The sequence below is a fragment of the Periplaneta americana genome, chromosome 14 (genome assembly GCF_040183065.1).
Source record: "Periplaneta americana isolate PAMFEO1 chromosome 14, P.americana_PAMFEO1_priV1, whole genome shotgun sequence".
Classification (NCBI taxonomy): Eukaryota; Metazoa; Arthropoda; class Insecta; order Blattodea; family Blattidae; genus Periplaneta; species Periplaneta americana.
Genome location: NC_091130.1, coordinates 54,370,037 through 54,391,642, shown reverse-complemented (window position 1 = coordinate 54,391,642; position 21,606 = coordinate 54,370,037). Strand labels below are relative to the sequence as shown.

The 21,606-nt window shown below is 35.2% G+C and overlaps 1 protein-coding gene across 5 annotated transcripts; it reads left to right on the top strand.

Moving 5' to 3' along the window:
- Nucleotides 1–287: 287 nt before the first annotated feature.
- On the top strand, nt 288–21,381 carry LOC138713294 (adenosine 5'-monophosphoramidase HINT3-like). 5 transcript variants are annotated; one of them, XR_011335824.1, is made up of 7 exons: nt 288–473; nt 1,165–1,356; nt 5,571–5,688; nt 11,122–11,188; nt 14,589–14,715; nt 17,501–17,635; nt 21,116–21,381. XR_011335824.1 is itself a non-coding variant. In XM_069845277.1 (6 exons), the coding sequence occupies exons 1-6, from the start codon at nt 542–544 to the stop codon at nt 21,128–21,130; spliced, it is 540 nt and encodes a 179-aa protein (XP_069701378.1). In that variant the 5' UTR covers nt 527–541; the 3' UTR covers nt 21,131–21,381. The 5 variants fall into 5 exon arrangements, 1 of the variants encoding a protein (XP_069701378.1); XR_011335822.1 differs by lacking the exon at nt 288–473 and adding an exon at nt 527–562; XR_011335825.1 differs by lacking the exon at nt 288–473 and adding an exon at nt 791–911.
- The last annotated feature ends 225 nt before the right edge of the window (nt 21,382–21,606 follow it).

The window sequence follows — 21,606 nt, the reverse complement described above, 5'->3', positions numbered from 1 at the left end:
CATTGGGCGCTCTGATGTATTTCACGAACAAAATTTCTGCTTACGATTACAGTACGGTATATTACGGTATGATATATTAAATTTAATTAATGCCTACGAACTGACTTGTAAAACCACTAAACTTAATCACTCAGAAACTACAAATGCACTGTTGTTTTAACGTTAGAGATTTAACATTATAAACAAACAACGAACACAATCCCACGTGTAAAAATAATCTTTTCCTACAATCCATCAACATTGAGGTCTGTGTAGTGTGCACTGCTTGCTGGATCTCATCCTATGGCAGCTGATGGTAGTGTCACGAAGTTCAATACGTAGGGAATATGCGTTCATAGATAGTTGCTAACCACTAGGATCGCTACTATCGCCTCATCACACACAATGCGAAATAGTACCGGCAAAGTCGTTTGTTCCTAGTACTCTCAACAACTCAAACTTCGTGAATATATATATTATTGTGGTGATAGTGTGTAAGTGGAAATGGTCTAGCTTCTGTATTATGCGTTTCTGTTCTGATTGATAGCAGCCCATTTGGCTTATGTTTGCGTGGTTTGTGAATGTGAAGTACTGTATTATTATCTTATTTCAAATAATACGATAATGACATATTATTTCAGTCCGAAGATTTTATAAATGAACATCAATCACCTACCGACAAAACTATTTCTGATTTTCTGTCGTTTTATTGCTTGATATTCTTGTGGATTAGTTATGATTACAGATTATAGTTAACGGAATTAACAATTACGTCGTAGCAATCACAGAGAAGTAATAGTTCATTCGCTCTATCCAAATTAATTTGTACTTCTTGAATGATCAAGTAATGCAATGAATTTTAGGACATTTCAGAATTATCCAGATTAGCAATTTGGAAACTGTTTGCCAGGAGGAACTTAAAACTAGTACCGGTATGGACTTTACTAAGAACTTTGTGAACTGAACAACGAAGATATTTCTTTGCTCATAATTCAATGTTCTGTAATAGACCTAATAATAATAATAATAATAATAATAATAATAATAATAATAATAAAACTGGACAAACACCTTAACTCCGAAGTGTGTTAGGTCTGTTGTTTGCGTCATAATGAATATTACTTTTCCGCTATCTAATCTACAGTGCCTTTTTAATTAGCGTTGTTCTTGATGTTTGTGTTACAGATTGGTCGTTCGAAGTGTTGGAACTTACTGAAATCACCATTTCAAAACTTGCATCCTAGATATGATCTAGGCATACAGCGAGTGTTATTACGTAATTCGCATAATAAATTTCAGAATATGAGCCAACGGAATGATAACTGTGTTTTTTGTAGAATTAGTGATGGAAGGGAGAAAAGCGAGATTCTGTATAAGGTACCGTATGAAACTTGGGTTAACCTACAAATTGATTTTTATGCCGTTGTTTTCTGTATGCACATTGGAACAGCTCTAGAATTTCAAAGTTATGTAGGCCTACAGGCATCGTTACACGTTCTTAAAATATTAGGTAATGTAGGTAGTAAAATATAAAAATGGAATGATTTTATTTAGGCCTACATACCAGTAAATGTTCAAAGGGAGGAGTGTTATAATTGTGTTAAATTGAATTAACTTTATTATACATTCTAAATATCTGCATTACAACAACACAAGCATTCAACAGAACAAACACATTGCAACCAGATTGCTAAGTAGCCTATTAATAATTATAATTATGCTCATTACAAGGGAATCTATTCGTGCCCATTTAGTTACCTCTTCAGAAACAAAAATTAACTTATTCACAGGTACTCTCGTAATCTATAGGCCTAAAAGTATCTAATAGATGTCTGTGGTTGCCTATTTTAAGTGACGTTTTCGTAAAATTATGAAGAGTAGTTGACAAAGGAGACTTCATAACATGCTTTCCCAATTTTGGCATGCTCTTATATAGTCTTCTGCGGCATGGAACATTTCTATCACCGTAATATATGGTTGCCATTCATGTCTGGGAAATAAAATTAAAAAAGTTCTATGGTGCGGAAATCTCAGATAGGTTAGGTTAATTTAGGCATTTCGTATGCCTCATACATTCATTCATTCATTCATTCATTCATTCATTTATTTTATTCCATAGATCTTACATGAGCAATGAAGCTTTAAGATGTGGAACATGTCAACATTTTACAATATTACAATTACAATTTTTACAAATTTTTATAGTTTTACAATTTAGTAATTTTCTACAATTTTTACAATGTTGTACAATTTTTTTACATTTTGGCGAGATGTAGTGAGATGAAATGAGGTCCGAGGATTCGCCAAAATATTACCCGGCATTTGAGACAGGTTAGTTTAGGCTTTTGGTATGACTTGCATATATGAATCTGTGACTTGTTAGGTTAGTTCAGGTTTTTGATATGCCTTGCATACACTAAGTGAAGTGAAATATGCATTTCGCCTTCATTTTGAAGTGTTTTACCTCTGTTTCACGTATTAAATAATCACTTTTAGGTTACCTACACCTTTCAAGCTACCTTTCTTTTGAAAATTAGACCTTTTTTTTTTTTCACTTTTTTCGTCGAAAAAACCTTCAGTGTCGCATGTTATAGAAAACCCCGATAACTTATGCCTAGATATAAAGACAAAACATATTGAGAGGAAAACTAAAGAAGTACAGAGTAGGAATAGAAACAAAACAAGTCAAGGTCAGCAAGTAAGAGAAAGAACAAGAAAATATAACAGGGCTTCTATTTTCATATAGGCCTACCATACTAATAGAGCAAGTTCTGGGTAACTTTTGGTGCTGGTCTCTGGATTCATTTCGCTGGCATTATCAACTTCATTTCATTCAGACACTAGATAACCATCACAGTTGATAAAGCATTGTAAAAATGAACCAATTATAACATATGTTACAATAAGTTTCAGTTGTAATTTGTAATGTGTTACAGTGTACTTTTGTGGAATAGAGCCCAGGTCTCAAAAACCAGGATATCAGGATTAACCATTGTTAGATTTAACAACGTAACAGGGCACATGGCATATCACGGAACTGTTCATGTTGATAATGATTAAATAAATTTCGTGAAATTTGTTTTATGTTGTCATTGCATGAATTGAAAAAAAATCTGACGAAGCGCAACAGTTATACTGAAGAGAGGTCACATGCTTGTTTAGTTATTTTGTTGGTCTCCTTCTTTATATGAAATATGATGAAAGGATCACCCGAATGGGTATTAGTTATTCTTCACTGTATTCAGAGATCGATTTTGTTCTTGCACGGCACTCTGTGATGTGATATTGTTTGCATCTCTGCCCACACAACTCACACACGCATTTGGCGTTCGGGGTATGGAATGTCTTGTGACATAGTGATGCTACACAGCGAGCCTTTAACAACGGTCAACAGTTTCAAATATTTAGGCGTAACCCTACAAACGAAAGGGAACCCGTTCAGGTGCCACATCCGGGAGAGGACAGCAGAGGCCACGAAAGCCATATATAGGATAAAGAACATTGCATCACTATCTCTAAAGACAACCACTAGCCTTTTCGACACAGCAATATCCCCAATAGTCACGTATGGTCTCCTTCTTTCCAAGTATGTTACAATGGTTTGAAACCCACTGGAATTTGAGATCTGTAGTCTACTTCCAATTTTGTTATTGTTTTCAGTAGGCCTACAGTATACCTATTGTATAATGTAAATATTCTATAGGTTCTGTCATGCAGTTGTTTGGAGTGCTCATGATGACTCCTCCTCATGAAATCGTGATGGTCCTGGATAGTGGTAAAATTCAAATATTATTACATTTCTGACTTTTGAGATAACTGTCCACTTCCTTTCGGAAAACCCTCTTTTAGAAAGCAGCTCTTTTTAGAGCTGGAGGCAAACTTCGAACATTCTGATAAGACTTGAAGTAAATATTTGGAATTCTAAGATCGAATCTATTAAGAAAGTGCAAAATTTTTATTCTAAAAATTTTGAAAATGTGCAAAAGAGTGAAATGGCTTTTGAAAATAACATTAAATATAAATGTATTTTTTTTGTGAATGTGTTTTTATTATTTAACAACAGTTTAGAAACATCTTTTTCACGAAACAGAACATTTTTTTTTCTTCCTCCCATGAATCACAAATGTTCGGTTTTGTTCTGACCCAGTTCAAGTTCTGCATGTTGTACATAGAGTTGCTACCTTTCAAGAACGAGGCTGGACAATCCTCTCATCCACCAGGACCAAGGGACAAACCATTTTTGTTGATTCATTCTATTTATATCATCTCACAACTTCACAAGTGAAATCAGTCAATGTAAAATTCAATATTTTCCATCTAAACATGAAAGTAATTTTAAAATAAAGTGTCAATATTAATAATTTAAGCCTAAAAATGTCCATCACCTACCTTGTCCAACATCTACTTTGAGTATTTAGTGAAGAACTGTTTTCAGAACATGGAGGGATGATAGTAGGAGGAAAAAGAATGAAGTGTATAAAATTTTCTGATGTTACAACGTGGTTAGCAGAAGAGGAGTTGATACTAAGGGATAAGTTACTAGAGCTAAATGACAGTTGTGAGCACTGTATGATGAAGATAAATGCAAACAGGACGAACAAGACAGTAGAACAAGTGGACAGCTTCAAATACTAGAGGTGTACAGACCCAGAAACAAAATTTTGGCCACCTGAATTTTCCAAGTTCCAGTCATAACATACTGCGTATGCTCAGAGGGTTTGTACTGTAATTAGTAATAATTTGAGCTGCTGCCAGGAAGTCAAAAGGAAGATAACAATGGCAAAAGGAAGCTTTTGAGAGGAAAAGCAGCATTTTCTGCGGGCCTTTGGAAAAGTAACTAAAGAACAGATTAGTGAAGTGCTTTGCGATATGTGGCATTGTATGGGGCAGAAACATGGACATTACAATGAAATGAAAAATGACTGGAAGCATTCAAAATGTGTATGTAGAGAAGAATGGAGCATGTGAAATGGACACACAAAATAAGAAATGAAGCTGTGCTGGAAAGAGTGGGTGAAGAAAGAATAATGCCGAAACTGATCAGGAAGAGAAAAAGAAATTGGCTGGATTGCTGGCTGAAAAGAAATTGTTTACTGAAGGATGCACTGGAAGAAATTGTGAATGGGAAAAAAGTTTGGGGCATTAAAAGATATCAGATGATAGACAACATTTTAAGATAATTATATGGATCATACGCGGAGATGAAGAGAGAGAGGTGGAAAAGGAAGAGTGAAGAATGTTAGGTTTGCAGTGGATGTGTCCTCGAGCAAAAGCTGTGGATGTATGAAGCCTATAGAGTTAACATAAAAAATATTAACAGAAAATGTCTTTGCAAGCTCACTCACATTTGTTTTTCCATGTATAGGCCATTTACTCATAGACCTATTTTTCTTTGCTGCTCTCTAATCGACAGTGTGTTTACCCAGGATCTGGGACAGTTTCAAATTCTGGGACAACACCACAGCAAGCTGAATGGGTAGCAACCCTAGTTGTACAAGATGATAAAAAAATGAACTCTTTCATTAATTTCATTCAACTTGATATTCGTCAAAGAAGCTGTTATAAATCTAGTCTTTGTGTTTTGTGTTTAGGATGACGAGTATGTTGTTTTCCCAGACATCAAACCAGCAACAAAACATCATTATTTGGTAATTACTCGTGAACATATTCCAAATGCAAAGGTGTTGTCTTCAGAACATAAACATATCGGTGAGTGAAATAGAACTGTCATAATTATGTATCAGTAGAAAGTATTGTTAGCTTATACTCGTAAATTTTCAATGAATTTTTCGCATGTTGTACAGTAAGCACAAATAAGATTGGGCATACTGTTCATAATGCAAATGACAAAATTCCAATGCTGTATTTACAGCATCACATTTTCAGTAGCTAAAGATAAAGATTACATAGGCTATTTGCTCGGAATTTCTACTTAATAAAAATGGAAAAAAAAAATTATTCATGTATTAGTACCTATATATTGCATGTATGTATCTAATGCTCCTGATTTAACAATGAAGTCATTCTCCTTCATGCTTCCCAATATTTCGACGTGATATCATGAGCTATTTCAAGAGCTATTATTATACCTGCTTTTTCTGACACGGTCCCAGAGGAGAAAGAGCTGGTATCCTATTTATTGAGTTTGTTATGGCTATTAACCCGAGATGATAATGATGAAAAAAAAAATGAATCTGAAACATGAGACTACATTTTAGTCTCTATACGAAAAAAAAATGGAAAAGTTTTTTTTGTTGGTTATTTAATGACGCTCTATCAACTACTAGGTTATTTAGAGTCGATGGAATTAGTGACAGCAAGATGGTATTTGGCGAGATGAGGCAAGGATTCGCCATATCCGACATTTGCCTTACAGTTGGGGAAAACCTCGGAAAAAACCTAACCAAGTAATCAACCCAAACAGGAATCGAATCCATACCCAAGTGCAATTCTGGATTGGCAGGCAAGTGCTTCAGCCAACCAAGCTATGCTGGTGGTTAAGTTTTTGTTTTTGGCTAAGAGATGGACTGATGTCAGACCATAACAGACCACCTGCTCTGATGCAAGTTTTGGATGACAATATTTTTGACATATCCTACTGATGTGCTTAAGTTATGGCTGCAGGGCCAAAAAAAAAAAAAAAACTAACACATTTCAGCCTTGAGATTACATTTCAGTCTCTGAAAAAAAAATAATTGAAACAAAATCGTTAGTCACATTTCTGCTTTCTAACTTTTTGAAACCAGTCATACACTGAATGACAAGCTTGTTGAAATAATCCTCTTGGAGGCGTGTTTTCCTCAATGTCCAGGATCATAGACCAGACTCTCTTAGTTTGTAGGTCAGCATTTCTTCTTCATTAGGCCCCAGGCTTTTTCGTTTGAATTCAAGGACCAAGGTATCAACTTAATCCTTTGCTCCTGAACAAACCATTTTTGAAATACCAACAAAGTATGCACCAGATGGTTATCCTGCTGAAAACTAATATGCTGTTCTTTGGGATAACATTGATCTAGGACTGGAATTAACAAAAGACTCGGAAGTTTTTTATAGTGTCATTGAGAGCTCTCAGAAGTCTTAACAGCATCCAACCCAGCAAAGAATACTAACACTATCACTTCTGTGAGTAGAAGCAACGTATATAGCTTCATATCAGTACTTCTTACCTCAGAAGCCAGAAGGAAATAAGTCCAAAATATTCATTTTGACATACGTATGGTGAGATGCATGTTCCACTTTGCATACAGCTTTATGACTCACTTCCTTTGAATATCCAGATATATTTACAACTATCCATCTCTACAATTCGGACAACATCAAAACAAGCATAAAATACCATATATGAATCAACCATAATCTGAAAATTCATGTTTTGGCACTTACTTTCTTTTTCCTTCTCATACAAGACCTAGTGTTGAATGCATGATACAGGTATGCATGGATCGGCCCAATGTTGCAGTTAAGAATACAACTTCGTCAGAGGTTACATCCTTCCAGGCAAAATTTAGCATCTCTGTTGCATGTGCAAGGTGATCATTTTCCTACAGTAACATGCCTTTCAAGTCCAGAACCTTTAAGTCATTTGAAAGTTCTGCATGCAATTTGGAAAATAAGATGCAGCCTTGAATCCGACAGCAGATTTAAAGAGATTCTCCTGAATCTGTGCCAGAAGGGTCTCATCTTGCTACCTGATCATTCCCCCACTAAAGCTTGGTCCATCGCCTGTCTGGAACTGGAAATGTCTGTCCTTCCACCATAGGTTGTAAAGGAAAATCCTGCACACATGACAGCTAGCACAGCTGATCTCTTGTTGAGCTGCACCATTTCGGAAATGATAAGTGTGTGTATCTGATGCCTACCTACTTCACTTGCGTGATTCGGGTTCTACATATTGTGGATAGATGGCAGAACTGTGGTCATTTTCAATTTTTACACTACTTCAGCTGGCCATGCTGTACATGATGTGTATCTGTGAAGAGTTATGTTGTGTACTAGGGTGAGTGTATGTGTAAGTGTATTCTTCATCTCACAGTGTTTGAGAGTACGGGTAAACAACTCCCCAACCCGGTGGTGTTCTAGCAGACGAGCTGGACTGCCTGCCAGTGGCTGTTACTCTAGTGATCTCACCCCCTCTCCTTGTCGCCGTTCGTACTGTTTACGGTCATTTACAATACTATAATGTTTTAATTTATTATGATATTGTAGAGAACTCAAACTAGATATACATGTTATATTTTTTTGGTGGGTTTGTGAACAGCATAAAATGCTTTTAAAATGTAATTATTTGTGGATGCAGATTAACATTGGATGGGATTGCGAACACAAAATATCAACAGCGTCCCCTTCTCCAGTCAACACTTGCGTTGTGTATTACACAGTTATAATACGTTGACTGAGGCTGAGATTTTTACTGAGAGGCAGTGTATATAATAATATAGTGTTAAGTGTATATAATATATAGTGTTAAGTAAAGTATTTTAAAGTCTGTTTGTACATATATCCTGGGTGCGTATATATAATAATTGAAATGGAGGAACTTTCAGTGAAGAAGCATTCGAAAGGCAAACCGCTGCAATGAGGCCAACAAGAGTGTGTGCTAAATGTCTTCAATAAGATTGTTGCCGACAATCCCGGAATGGTTATTGATATAGTGACAAAGTTGACTGCTGAAGCAACAGGCATGTCTAAAGCCAGCAATTATCGACTACGAAGTAAGGTGAAGTCGGGCGAAAAGTTGACCACCCCTAAAAAAATTCGCCGGGCTAAACAACTAGGAGAAAAGTATGATGAAGCAACGAAATGTGCAATTCGTGGTATAGTGCATCAGTTTTATTTTCGTAATGAGATACCGACTAGACAAAATTCTTGCCGTGGTGCGTAATGACAAAAATTTGCCTAATTTCTCGCGCGGCACCCTGCATCTACTGCTCACTAAAGTGCTTCAATTTAAATATGAAAAACGGAATCGTCAGTGTTTGTTGCTCGACAGAGATGACATTGTGCTGTGGCGGAGGAAATATTTGAGGGCAATAAAAGAGCACAGGGCTCAAGGCAAGGTAATATATTACCTAGACGAAACGTGGGTGAATGCGGGGCACACCGTTAATAGAGTTCTAGTGGACAAAACTATTGAAACCCGAAAACAGGCATTCCTCTCTGGGCTATCGACTGGACTAAGGAATCCCACCGGAAAGGGGAAAAGACGGATAGTACTTCATATTGGTAGTGAGAAAGGGTTCGTGGATGGGGGTCTTCCTCTTTTCGAGTCCAAGTCGACTAAAGATTACCACGAGGAAATGGATGGGGACAGATTCGAGAAATGGTTTAGTGACATTCTTCCACGCCTGGAAAAGGACTCTGTTATAGTTATGGACAACGCTCCTTACCACAGCGTAATGGTGGAAAGAGTGCCCAATAAATCGTGGAGTAATATTAGAATCAGGGACTGGCTGATTTCAAAAGAACTGTATTTTGAGGAATTATTGCAGTGTATCCCAAGTCACCTCGTAACCTAATGCCGCCAGTATAGAGTAGACAAAATTGCCGAAAATTCTGGAAGATTGGTTCTACGACTACCATCGTATCATTGCAATCTTAATCCTATCGAATTAATTTGGAGCCAACTGAAAGGGCATGTGGCCAGGAACAATAAAACCTTCAAACTTTCAGAAGTGTGAGAAATCATGCTTGAGGCAGTAGGAAATATCGTCGCGTGAATGGGAAGATTGCATCTGCCATGTGCGTGGGGAAGAAGAGAATATGTGGCGTCTAGATTGCCTGACAGAGGAGCTGGTGGAACCTCTAATTATTAACATGGGTGATGACAGTGACAGTGACGATGATGATGGTGCTGATGATTCCGGTGACGTTGACATGTCCGGAATTGAACCTCTAGACACAGACGATTAGCTGGTGAGTTCACTTAACATTATTTTAAAATCATTGTTTTCTGTGCTATGTTTATGTTTGTAGGATCAGTAGTAGTGCGGAGCCACAGCACGTGGACCAGTGTGCAGCGGGTGGGGAGTTGTTTACTCGCGCTCTCAAACACCATGAGACAGGGTTTAGTGTAGGGAATGGATGAGAAAGGGAGAAGGGGAAACCTGGTACTGACACGTAGCCTACTCCTGTCGAATAGCACCAAGGGGCCTCCAGGCTTAACGTCCCCATCCGACGGACGAATCACTATCAACAGTGACATATACCTTCTCTTCATATGCACTGCGAAGAGATTTGGGATGAACCTAGGCATATTGGTGCACAATTTAGTGATTAGAAGTTATGCACTGCCACCTCTCCTAGTCTCGAGGTAGAAATTTTACATGAATATCTCTGATCTCACTGAGAATTGAACCTGAACCAGCTAGTCTGAAGGCAGATGCGCTACCACAGAGCTAACTCAGCGGTTGGAAATGATAAGTCTGTATTCCAGAATAAAGTAACTAACATAGGAACTGGATAATTGAGTAAATATGAAAAAAATAAATACTGTAAGCAAATTTCATGATAATACTATCTGTGAGGAAAAGTGGAAATCCTATATCGAACATTACAGAATATATTCCCACAACGAGATTCGAATGCTGAACGTTTCGGAAATTATAAATATAATATGGAGCCACTGAGTCACCGTGCAGATGTGAAAATGTAGCAGATATAGATGTATGATTGGGAGTTTAATTTTTTATTTTAGCGGATTAAAATAGCATAGTGAATTAACATTAAGGTGAGTTATTTTCTTTGTCGTCTATAGGGCTATAATTTTTCTCATAATTTCAGAACTTCTAGTGAAATGAATGAATATTTACTGTGACGTTGCAGACATGCAACGAGATAAACATACAAATAAATAAATGTAAAATAACTTACCGTATTTTCTCAAATATCCCGTGCACTTTTGTTGGAAGATTTATTTTTATAATCTGTGTTCGTTTTATTTTTTGTCTTTCAAAAGTGGTGTTTGCGGCTTATTCGAGGGTTCGGGGCATTCAAGAATTTACGGTATTTTGAATTTTTATTTTATGTAATAGACTTCCTTACCATTGAAGTCCTGTTGTAAGGAACTTTGTAATCTTATATTATCTTTAAAATCAGAGATTCTATTGAATGTATACTATTAATTGTTATTTTTAATTTTTTCAGTTGAGAAGCTTGTTGAAATAGCAAATCAAGTTCTTACTGAGAAAGATGCTGATCTAACAGATGTTAGGTAAAGTATTATTTGAATTTTATGTAGTATTTTTAAATTAATAAAAAAATACTGAATATTCATTATACAGAGATAGTCAAACCTAAGGACCCAGCAATCCTGGTGTCGGCACTGCAGCGCAGGAGTGCCGATCCCTTGGGTTTGATTTGCCCTGTATGACGATTGTCATACCTTTGTTTTCATTGTTGAGGTTGGCTTCTTAATATACGTCAATTATCAGTAAGTACGGAATGTTAACCACAAATTCATTCTCGAAAACATGATGATACAAATTAGTGAATTACATAACTATTGGAGAATGAGATTTTCTGTATTTTTTTATTCTTAACTCATAATTATCATTATAGTTACCACCACTGTTACTTTTGGCACCATCATCACAAAAATCTTTCCTACTTTTTCTTCGTTATTTTCTTTATTACTAGACATCGGATTTTTAGGCACTAAAAACAGCAGTTTTAGGCGCCTAAAATAAGCTCAAAATTTGTAAAATTAGGCTCTATTTTAATGAAAATAGGCATTTTAGGCACATCAAGGTATCATACTTATTTCTTTCACTGAAATTTTTAGTTATACACTAAAATACGCACAAAAAAGTATGTTTAAACATTAAAAAAGAATACTATATTATATTTATAAACAGAGCTGCACAAATTTAATATATTGAAACTAATGAAATAATGATTATTGATATCAAGATTACTCATTTTAAGTTATTGAAATTCAGTTCAATGATCAGACTTTATTATAATTATCTGCACAGTACACCACCAGAATTTTTTCTAAATTCTCCACAGTTAACCTTTGCCTTTTGTCACTGAGAATCATTTTGAAAGCAGAAAAACTTCTTTCAACCGAAACTGATGTGAGAGGTGCAAATTTTAAATTAGGTACAATAGAAACATCAATACTTACTGGAACATTTACACTTTCCCCCGATATCACTCTTGATACTTTTTCCAACAATGAAAATCCTACATTCTTATTTAATACGTTGTCCCACTTATTTTTAACTTTTTTCCCCAGTTTCGCCCAAAGCAGAATGTATGTTCACTTGAGCTTCCTTTACTATTGCTATTTGGCTACAAAGAGATTGTTTTTCACGTTCTAATTGTTCAATGCTTGCAGGTATGAAAGAAAAGTTTGATGTTATGTAGGCAATATCGTTTTCACTCGTGAGTCATTCAGACAATCTTTCACTGCTTTCACACACGCTGCACTATCAGTTTCAGGTAATTTATTAATAACTGTGACCACTTCTTTAAAATACTTAGAATAATACACCACTGACTGAATCCAGGTTCCCCATCGTGTAACAACCGGCTGAGGTGGGAGTGGGATATCTGGAAAGTTCTCTCTGAATATTGAAATCCTGGATGGGGCTTTACAAAAACATTTTTTTGTGTTAGAAATAAACGAATTGACAAGAGGAAATTCATTCCGGATTGTTTCAGAAACCCTGTGAAGGCCATGTGCTAGACAGGTTACATGCGTGAGGTTAGGATAAAATGTTTTAAGTGGAGCTGCAGCAACCATGTATGAGGCAGCATCAGTACAAAACAACAGAACTTTAGAATCGTCTATATTACCTGAGTATAAAGACTGTAGGCCTTTATTTACAAAATAAGCAATGGCTTGGCTATTCACTTTCGAAAGTTCCTTAACACATACGAGGTGTGGAATCGAAGGTCCATCAGGACTAAGTTTTCCTACTACCATATTTGCTATATACCTATTCATAGGATCTGAGGTTTCATCTACAGAGACCCATATGTAAGAATCACCTATATCCTCCCGAATGGAAGCTAAAGTTTCATTGTATATTCTAAGTAATTTTTTCTTAGGGTCGACTCAGATGGGATATTTTGTTTGCAGTATTTTTGTAAAAACTGTCTTAAAACCGGATTTTCAATTGTATTCCAGGGAATGTTAGCAGCAACAAACGCTCTGGTTAAATCAGCATAGAAATTGCTGCTGAGATTGGATGAAGTATGCTGTGTTAGTAAAGTTTGTTGCAGTTGATTTTTCTGCTGAGCTTTAGCCTTATGAGCCACTCCTTGCACATGCTGCTTTAGGTGGCACTTCTTTTCTTGCGAAATCTAAAAATGTAAAGTAAACTGAATTAAAATAAAATCCTAATTGTTGTATTACCGTATTTCTATCACAAAGTTAGTGGGTTCGAACAATCAAAATTTTAATGACCAGCAAATACTTTAACTATCGGAATTTAAAAGGTTAAAGTGTAGTGGTCTTAAAAAGAATTATACCTCAGGATAGGTCAGTCAATGTATAAATATTATAGGCCTACTCATTAAAATTAATAGAATTTATATATTTCAACTATTGTTACATACCTGTTTGCTACAAATCTTGCAGAATATTATTTTTCCATCATAAGTGAATTCTGAATATTCTGTTAGCCATTGCTGGATCAATGTAGATTTTGCACTTATATTTTTCGGCATTATCGCGTTAAACTTCACAGGAAAACGTCCTACCGCTCAAAACTTCTCAACACAAATAAGGTGAGGGAAAGAGCAACTGTTAACGAGCATTCAAATGAACCGTTGTTATTGAGATTCAATTGGACAAAAATACAAAGTTCCACTTATTGTTGCATTTCCTGGTAGTGTTAACACTAGGAGGGCCATTCTTTTAAATATTTTGTAACGGTTTACCCTACTAATTCGCAGTTTTACGACTTTTCATAAATATTTCAAAAACACTCTTTCTCCAAAAATTGTGATTTTATGACACTCTGAAGGGCAGTACAGCTGATCGGTCTCAGACCGAAAACAGTCATTTTTATAGTATAGTATATCTCTGAATCGGTAGCAGCACATGTTGTGATTGTTGCCTACTTCAAAACTAAGGTTGGTTCTTTGTCGGCATTTATGCCTCCAAACATGTTAAATTCGGTGAAATCTATTGCGAGTGTCGTGAGATTCAAAGCATTTTGTTTCCTTTATCAATGGTTTCATGGCCGGTGTGAAGCAAACTTTCCACTTTTTAAATGCCTTAAATTTCGCAGTGAATGCATGTATAAATTATAAAAAGTAAGAGTAAAATGCGAAACTTTACAGTGAGTAAGAGTAAAATGCGAAACTTTACAGTGAGTTAGGCATTTTTAGGCGAATATTAACAAATTAGGCTCTAATAACCGTTTTAGGGCATTTTAGGGCACTATAAAACTCTTTGAATATCTTTCAATTTCCATGAAACACAAATATTAATAATTATTTTTACTTTTCTCCTAAAGAAACAAAATAGGCATTTGCCCTAGAATCCGATGTCTGTTTATTACCGAACTGTTACAGACCTAAAAAAATCTGTAACTTTTAAGAGGTTGGAACTTAAGCCATTCCTGAGTTACATACCTTTTGTTTCATCGATCCGACAGATATGGATTTCATTGGCCTCCATTCAACTCCATTCAGCACCTTCATCTACATGCGATATCTCCTGCTAGTAACATGGGATTAATATCTCGTTTAATATTCCGTCAAGATTCATGGTGGTTTGTTTCGGTAAGTATTCACTTGTGCACTCTTCATTGGATTCTGATGTGTGTTTGATTGCACTCTTAACCCAGCGCTGGTTGCTATATTATCATTTTGCTAAGTATCAAATAATTCAAATAACAATCACATCAAAATGGAAAGCGTTGCAGGTTTGTCACAGTCACTACCTGGCTTCATAAGTATTAGCTATTACGTGCTAGAAAAATTTTCTTTGAACAACAAACACACAGTACATTGTATAGAAAATATTTGTCAGACCAGTGGCTCGGTTATGATGTGTTGTTGTGTAAACAAAATACACCCATGCACACGCGCACGTGCACACACACACACACACACACACACACTCACACACTGGGTGAAGTAAATTAAAGCTTACACAATAATCCTGTAGTAATTCTTCATAATTTAATAATACAGTAAAACTTGCATAAGATAGAATTGTAAGAGACGACGCTATTTTATAAATTGGATCAATTTTCTCATTATGCAAGATTTCACACGATTCAAGAAATTTTGCTAGGAACATACAGAAATTTACTATATAATATTGTTATTAACGTGTTTATGAGTAAAGTTTGACGATACCAGCTGATGTATATAAGTGGTACACATTTATAGCATTACAGTATTATTATTATTATTATTATTATTATTATTATTATTATTATTATTATTATTATTGTTGTTGTTGTTGTTGTTGTTGTTGTTGTTGTTGTTGAAGACATTTTTGAACTTCATAAGTGAACCAATAAGGCACCACTCATGAAGCAACTAGATCAGGACATAATGGGGTCGACTGGCCAGTTCCTCCCCCCCCCCTCCCCTTCATTGCATATGTTGCTGATTAGTAACATATTACAGTAGTCATACTAGAGATGTTCTTGTTGCTTAGTCAGCTGTTCAAAGACAGGTCTGAACCTCACAAGTGATACAACATGGTACCACTTATGAGGCAACTGGGCCAAGAGATAATGGGGTAGTGTGGCCAGTTCCTTTCCCCTCCATTGCATACATTGCAGATTAACTACATATTACACTAATCAGACTTCAGATGCATACAAATAATTGTTCTTCCTCTGGCACATATCGTCAAGTGCAATGCTGTCATGGAGGCCATACATCATATGGGAACCTACAATATTTTTAATTAATTGTGTGAGGAAAAAAAAAAATTTTGTCTGTACGGAGCCATACGGCATATGGGTGCCTAAGTTTTGTATGCAGAGATCTTAGATCATCTCTTGCTGTTCCTAATGTATTTTGTTTGATGTTCATAAACAAAAATTGTCCACCTCTGCAGCACTGGAATCCAGAATTATATAAAATAATGGTTGAAAAGAAGTGCTGCAAATACACATTCTACGATTCATCGAGACAAGTGTGCATCTACTGTGGGGCTTCATGGTGCATTATTTAAATCAAGCTTGTTGTACAATTAAAATGTAAAGCAAAACAGTTTCTTTACTTCTTCTTTAATATCAAAACAAATCATTAAATGACAGTCGGAGAGTTAGAGAGAGGAGAGTAAAATATATTTCAAGGGAGAAAACAAGGGGTGGGGCATATGGCCAAGACAAAAATTACCATGACAGCACTGGTCAAGTGAAATGTACTGCCCAATAATAGATGTACTGTATATATCAGCTAGAATCTCAATCAGAGATAATTTGAGGTGTATACAAATAATAAAATTGTTCTTCCTCTGACACATAGCATCAAATGAGATGCACTGCCTGATAATAGATGTTCATATCAGCCAGAACCTCAGAGTCAGAGGTATTATTATTATTATTATTATTATTATTATTATTATTATTATTATTATTATTATTATTATTATTATTATTATTATTATTACTGCTACTACTCATTACACCAGATATTTACACACCTATATGTAATGTTCCTGTGGGAGCTTACTGTACAATTTGAGCCAATAACTACTTGTTCCTCCTCCCCCTCTGTCCGTTAGGCATTAGGTATTAACATAATGAGACTCATCATTGCCAGTGATACATAGTAAAAAAGCAATTTGTTGCTTGCCTATCTCTTTCCTATTCCTCTTTACTATTTCCTGAGAAAACCCATTGAGAGTCATGGTCAACATCATCATAGCAAGGCATTTCATTGGCAGTTTTCCTAGCTACCTTTCTCTCAATACAATAGAAAAGTAGATAATGTACTTTATTGTTTTATGCGATATGAAGCTTCTTGTCAGAACCGTGACTCTGTGATGACATTGATTCTCAAACCAGATGTAAAAGATAGGGTGTATAAACATATCATTGTTCCTGCAGTAACTCCTATGTGACATATTTATCGATTTTCAGATTTTTGCTCTATTAAATAACTTAAATAGTGATACAGCAAATAATAAAATCTTCTCTATGTAATTATATTTCTTTGTTTCGAAAATATAAGAATTCCTATGTATGGCTGCCATAGGATGAATAAATGTGTTTTTTCTTCCTACTGAAAAATTTTATATTTTGCATGTAGGAGTTATTGCAGGAACAACGACGATATATTATATCAGATTTTAATTATTTCCCAATATGTAAGTAATTTTTTTATAAGCTGTGAAAGCTTTCTGTTTCTGCATTGGCAGATTTCGCAGTTACAAAATAAATAATACTGTAATGCCTATTCTATCTGCCAGGACCAAAGAACTTGTTTACATTGCACAAGTTTCTGCCTTATTACTGTACTGTCTTAAACAAGTTTTATTGTGTTAATAATCACCCATAGATATTGAGAAAGAAATCAGTTATGTTTTCTCTTTTTCCAGCCACAGTATGTAATGTCACGTCTATAGTCATCGTTCTTTTTTTTTTTGAAATGACATTCCTACATAACATGGCACACCAGGGATTATGGACAGAAATGCAACAATCAACGTCTTTCATTTTTTTACTGTAACTGAGTAAGTAAATCATACTGAGTAAATGTTCATTATTTAATACACTATGGGTTAGAATAATTGTTTGAATATAAATTCTTAGTTCTTTGGGTATGTTTATTATTTTAAAATCTCTATTTGTACGAATGAAGATATATACGGGCAATTTTTTGTGTGATACTGTTGCATGTATGAATACCAATTATGGGAGATCAATTTAATCTGTTCTCAGACCTACAGTTAAATGTGATTCAGTGTACTGTATTTACAGTTTTATATGACTTATAAAACTGTAAATGTAAAATACAAATGTGGGAGTTAGAGTTAAAACATTAATTAGTCCTTATTTTACTCGTTAAAAAACCAGAACATTAAAGGACATCGAAATCAGCTCTAATAGCTGTTCATCAGTTAGCAAAAAATGAAAAATTTGATATTAGATTTATTGAAACTGACAAAGGCATAGTGGAAGAAATGCTTACCCTTTTTGAACAGTTATACCTCAATGGTTATTTAGAAAGTCAAACTCCAAAGTTGAAAGTTTGAGACAGAACATTACTTAAATCTGGAAGTAACATGTTGCAATATCTTGTTCACTAGTACATTATAATAAAATTATTACGTATAAACAAATACAATGTACAATTATAATCTATCAATCGTTATGTCTTACACTCAACAATATAATGTTATATTGGTTAATAAAATGTATAATTTAATAATTCTTTATATTTATTGTGATCTTCTAAGTGACACAAAGACAGCATATCTGTTGATCAGCAAAATACAGCTAGTGCTCTTCCTGAAGAGAGATCTAGAAATTTCTTTCTCTTATATGTGGACTGGATGTACCTTAGTCTTGTATATTTCTTATGTTATCTTAAGTAATGACGTTCTATTATTCTGGTCACATGTTAATGTCATCTTGCTGCTGTTGAAAATCTATTGCTAAGCAGTAACTTCTATAGAGATGGAAGAGGTGAAAGGACGTATATCTGAAATAAGAATGTATTTCATTTTCATTTAGTGTTCTGCACAAGGACAGGTCTTTCACTGCAAACCCAACTTTCTCAAATCTTTCCTATTTTCTGCCTTCCTCTTTGTCGCCTCATATGATCCATATATCTTAATGTTGTCTATGATCTGATATCTTCTTCTGCCCCGAACTCTTCTCTCGTTCACCATTCCTTTCAGTGCATCCTTCAGTAGGCAGTTTCTTCTCAGCCAGTGACCCAACCAATTCCTTTTCCTCGTCCTGATCAGTTTCAGCATCATTCTTTCTTCACCCACTCTTTCCAACACAGCTTCATTTCTTATTCTGTCTGTCCATTTCACACGTTCCATTCTTCTCCATATCCACATTTCAAATGCTTCTATTTGCTTCTCTTCACTTCATCGTAATGTCCATGTTTCTGCCTCATATAATGCCACATTCCATACAAAGCAATTCACTAGTCTCTTCCTTAGTTCTTTTTCCAGAGGTCCGCAGAAAATGCTCCTTTTTCTATTGAAAGCTTCCTTGGCCATTGCTATCCTTCTTTTGACTTCCTGGCAGCAGCTCATGTTACTGCTTATTGTACACCCCAAGTATTTGAAGGTGTCCACTTGCTCTACTGCCTCATTTAGAATTCGCAAGTTCATCTTCTGTATTTTTCTTCCTCTGACCAAGCTCTTCGTCTTATTTGCATTTATCTTCATTCCATACTTAATTCATAGCTGTGAGCAGTATGAAATGAAGATAAATGCTAACAAGACGAAATCCATGGTCATAGGAAGAAAAGTAAAGAAGATAAACTTGCGAATTTTAAATGAGGCAGTAGAGTAAGTGGACAACTTCAAATACTTGGGGTGTACTATAAGCAGTAACATGAGCTGCTACCAAGAAGTCAAAAGGAGAATAGCAATGGCAAAGGAAGCTTTTAATAGAAAAAGGAGCATTTTCTGCGGACCTCTGGAAAAAGAACTAAGGAAGAGACTAGTGAAGTGCTTTGTGTGGAGTGTAACATTGTATGGGACAGAAACATAGACATTACGACGAAGTGAAGAGAAGCGACTAGAAGCATTTAAAATGTGGATATGAAGGAGGATGGAGCGTGTGAAGTGGACAAACAGAATAAGAAACGAAGCTGTGTTGGAAAGAGTGGATGAAGAAAGAAAGATGCTAAAACTGATTAGAAAGAGGAAAAGGAATTGGCTGGGTCACTGGTTGAGAAGAAACTGCCTACTAAAGGTTGCACTGGAAGGAATGGAAAACGGGAGAAGAGTTTGGGGCAGAAGAAGATATCAGATGATGGACTACATTAAGATATATGGATCATACGAGGAGACAAAGAAGAAGGCAGAAAATAGAAAAGACTGGAGAGTGCTGGGTTTGCAGTGAGACCTGCCCTTGGGCAGAACACTATGAATGAAGGCGTTTTATTGTTTCATTTTGTAAATCATCTTGTGGACCCTCTCAGCTGTGAGGTCGCGACTGACATTTTGGGAATCACTGTCTAATTGAACACTGAAATTTTCAATAAGGTAAAAATTATAGCATATATCTTTTGTTTACAATACAGAAAACGAACTTCTATTACCGGTATTATCAATTTTATATACTGTGTTCTTTTGAATGATAGTTAAAGAAAATAAGCCTAAGCAGGAATATCATTTTCAGCATGTAAGGAAGTGAATTGAATCGGAAGATGACATGTTACAAAAAAAAAAAAAATTTACAGGAGACAATAAGAACTTTCTAATTCCTGCAGGTCATGTTCTGTATACATATAACAAATTATTCCTGTCAAAACATGTAGACTGGCACAGACAACTTAATTTTTATATGTACACACAACATGATTTGCAGGAATTAGAAAATTTTTGTATGTATGTATCCAATGCCTACCCACTTCACTTTACGTGATTCGGGTTCCGCATATTGCAGAAGAAAATTTTTGTTGTCTCCTGTAAAATTGGTTTTTGTAACGTGTTGCCTTTATGAATCTTCCAATTCAGTTTTCAAATGCATAAAACATATCATCAGAAAGTATATGTAATCCTAGTGATACTTAGTTCTTTAATTATTGATGTATGACCTGTGGGATTCACTTTCCTTTTCATCTCTTGTAGAATCTTGCAGGTGGTCTCATCTATTCCTATCTTTTCTATTATTTTCTTTTAACATGTTCAAGTCTTCTGCTTTTAACTGATCGTACAATGCCCCTATTTTTGTGTCTGGGTATGTTTCATGAATAATCTTGCACATGTTACACATGTGTTCTGTGTTCATGTGTTATTTTACGTTATATATCTCAGACTGTCAATTATTGCATCAGGATTGCTTCATTGAGAAACAGTCTCTTTGGAGGCCACTTCAATATCAGTCTACAGAAAATTATATTTTCAAAATAGATCATCATATATTTAGATTCTGGTAAATTGACTATTGAGTAAATATTATGTACGGTATACTGTTGTACACATTTCTTTGTTTTGGATTACATACTTCTCTTTTCTTTTAAGCACTTCATCTGGTGACTGGGCTTCATCCTCAGACTCGTAGAGATTCCAAGGAATTATCATCAATTTTATTGAGAATAACTATTAAGATTTGACTATACATTATATGAAGCATTTGCTTTTCATGTTTGTAATTAATTCTAATTATTAGTCATGATTTTCTCGGTTCTCAATATTTTGTTTCATGAATATTTGGGTAAATAATGGATATTACTTGTTACTGTTATTTTTATTAGTTGTTTTTCAATAAAATGTTTATTAGTGTTGAATATGAGTTTTCACTTTCTACACTGTACATAGAGTAATTCTGTTTAGTTTTATTATTACTCAGTTTCATGAATTTCAAGAATAATATTTTTACATGTACTCATGAAGAGTACACTGCATTTCTCTGAAGGAAATGTGGAAGACGGGCTTAACAAAAATGAGTAAACCTATAGTCTTGTTTGGTTTAAGGATCTTAAAATGTTTGGATTGAGTGCAATGTATTGGTT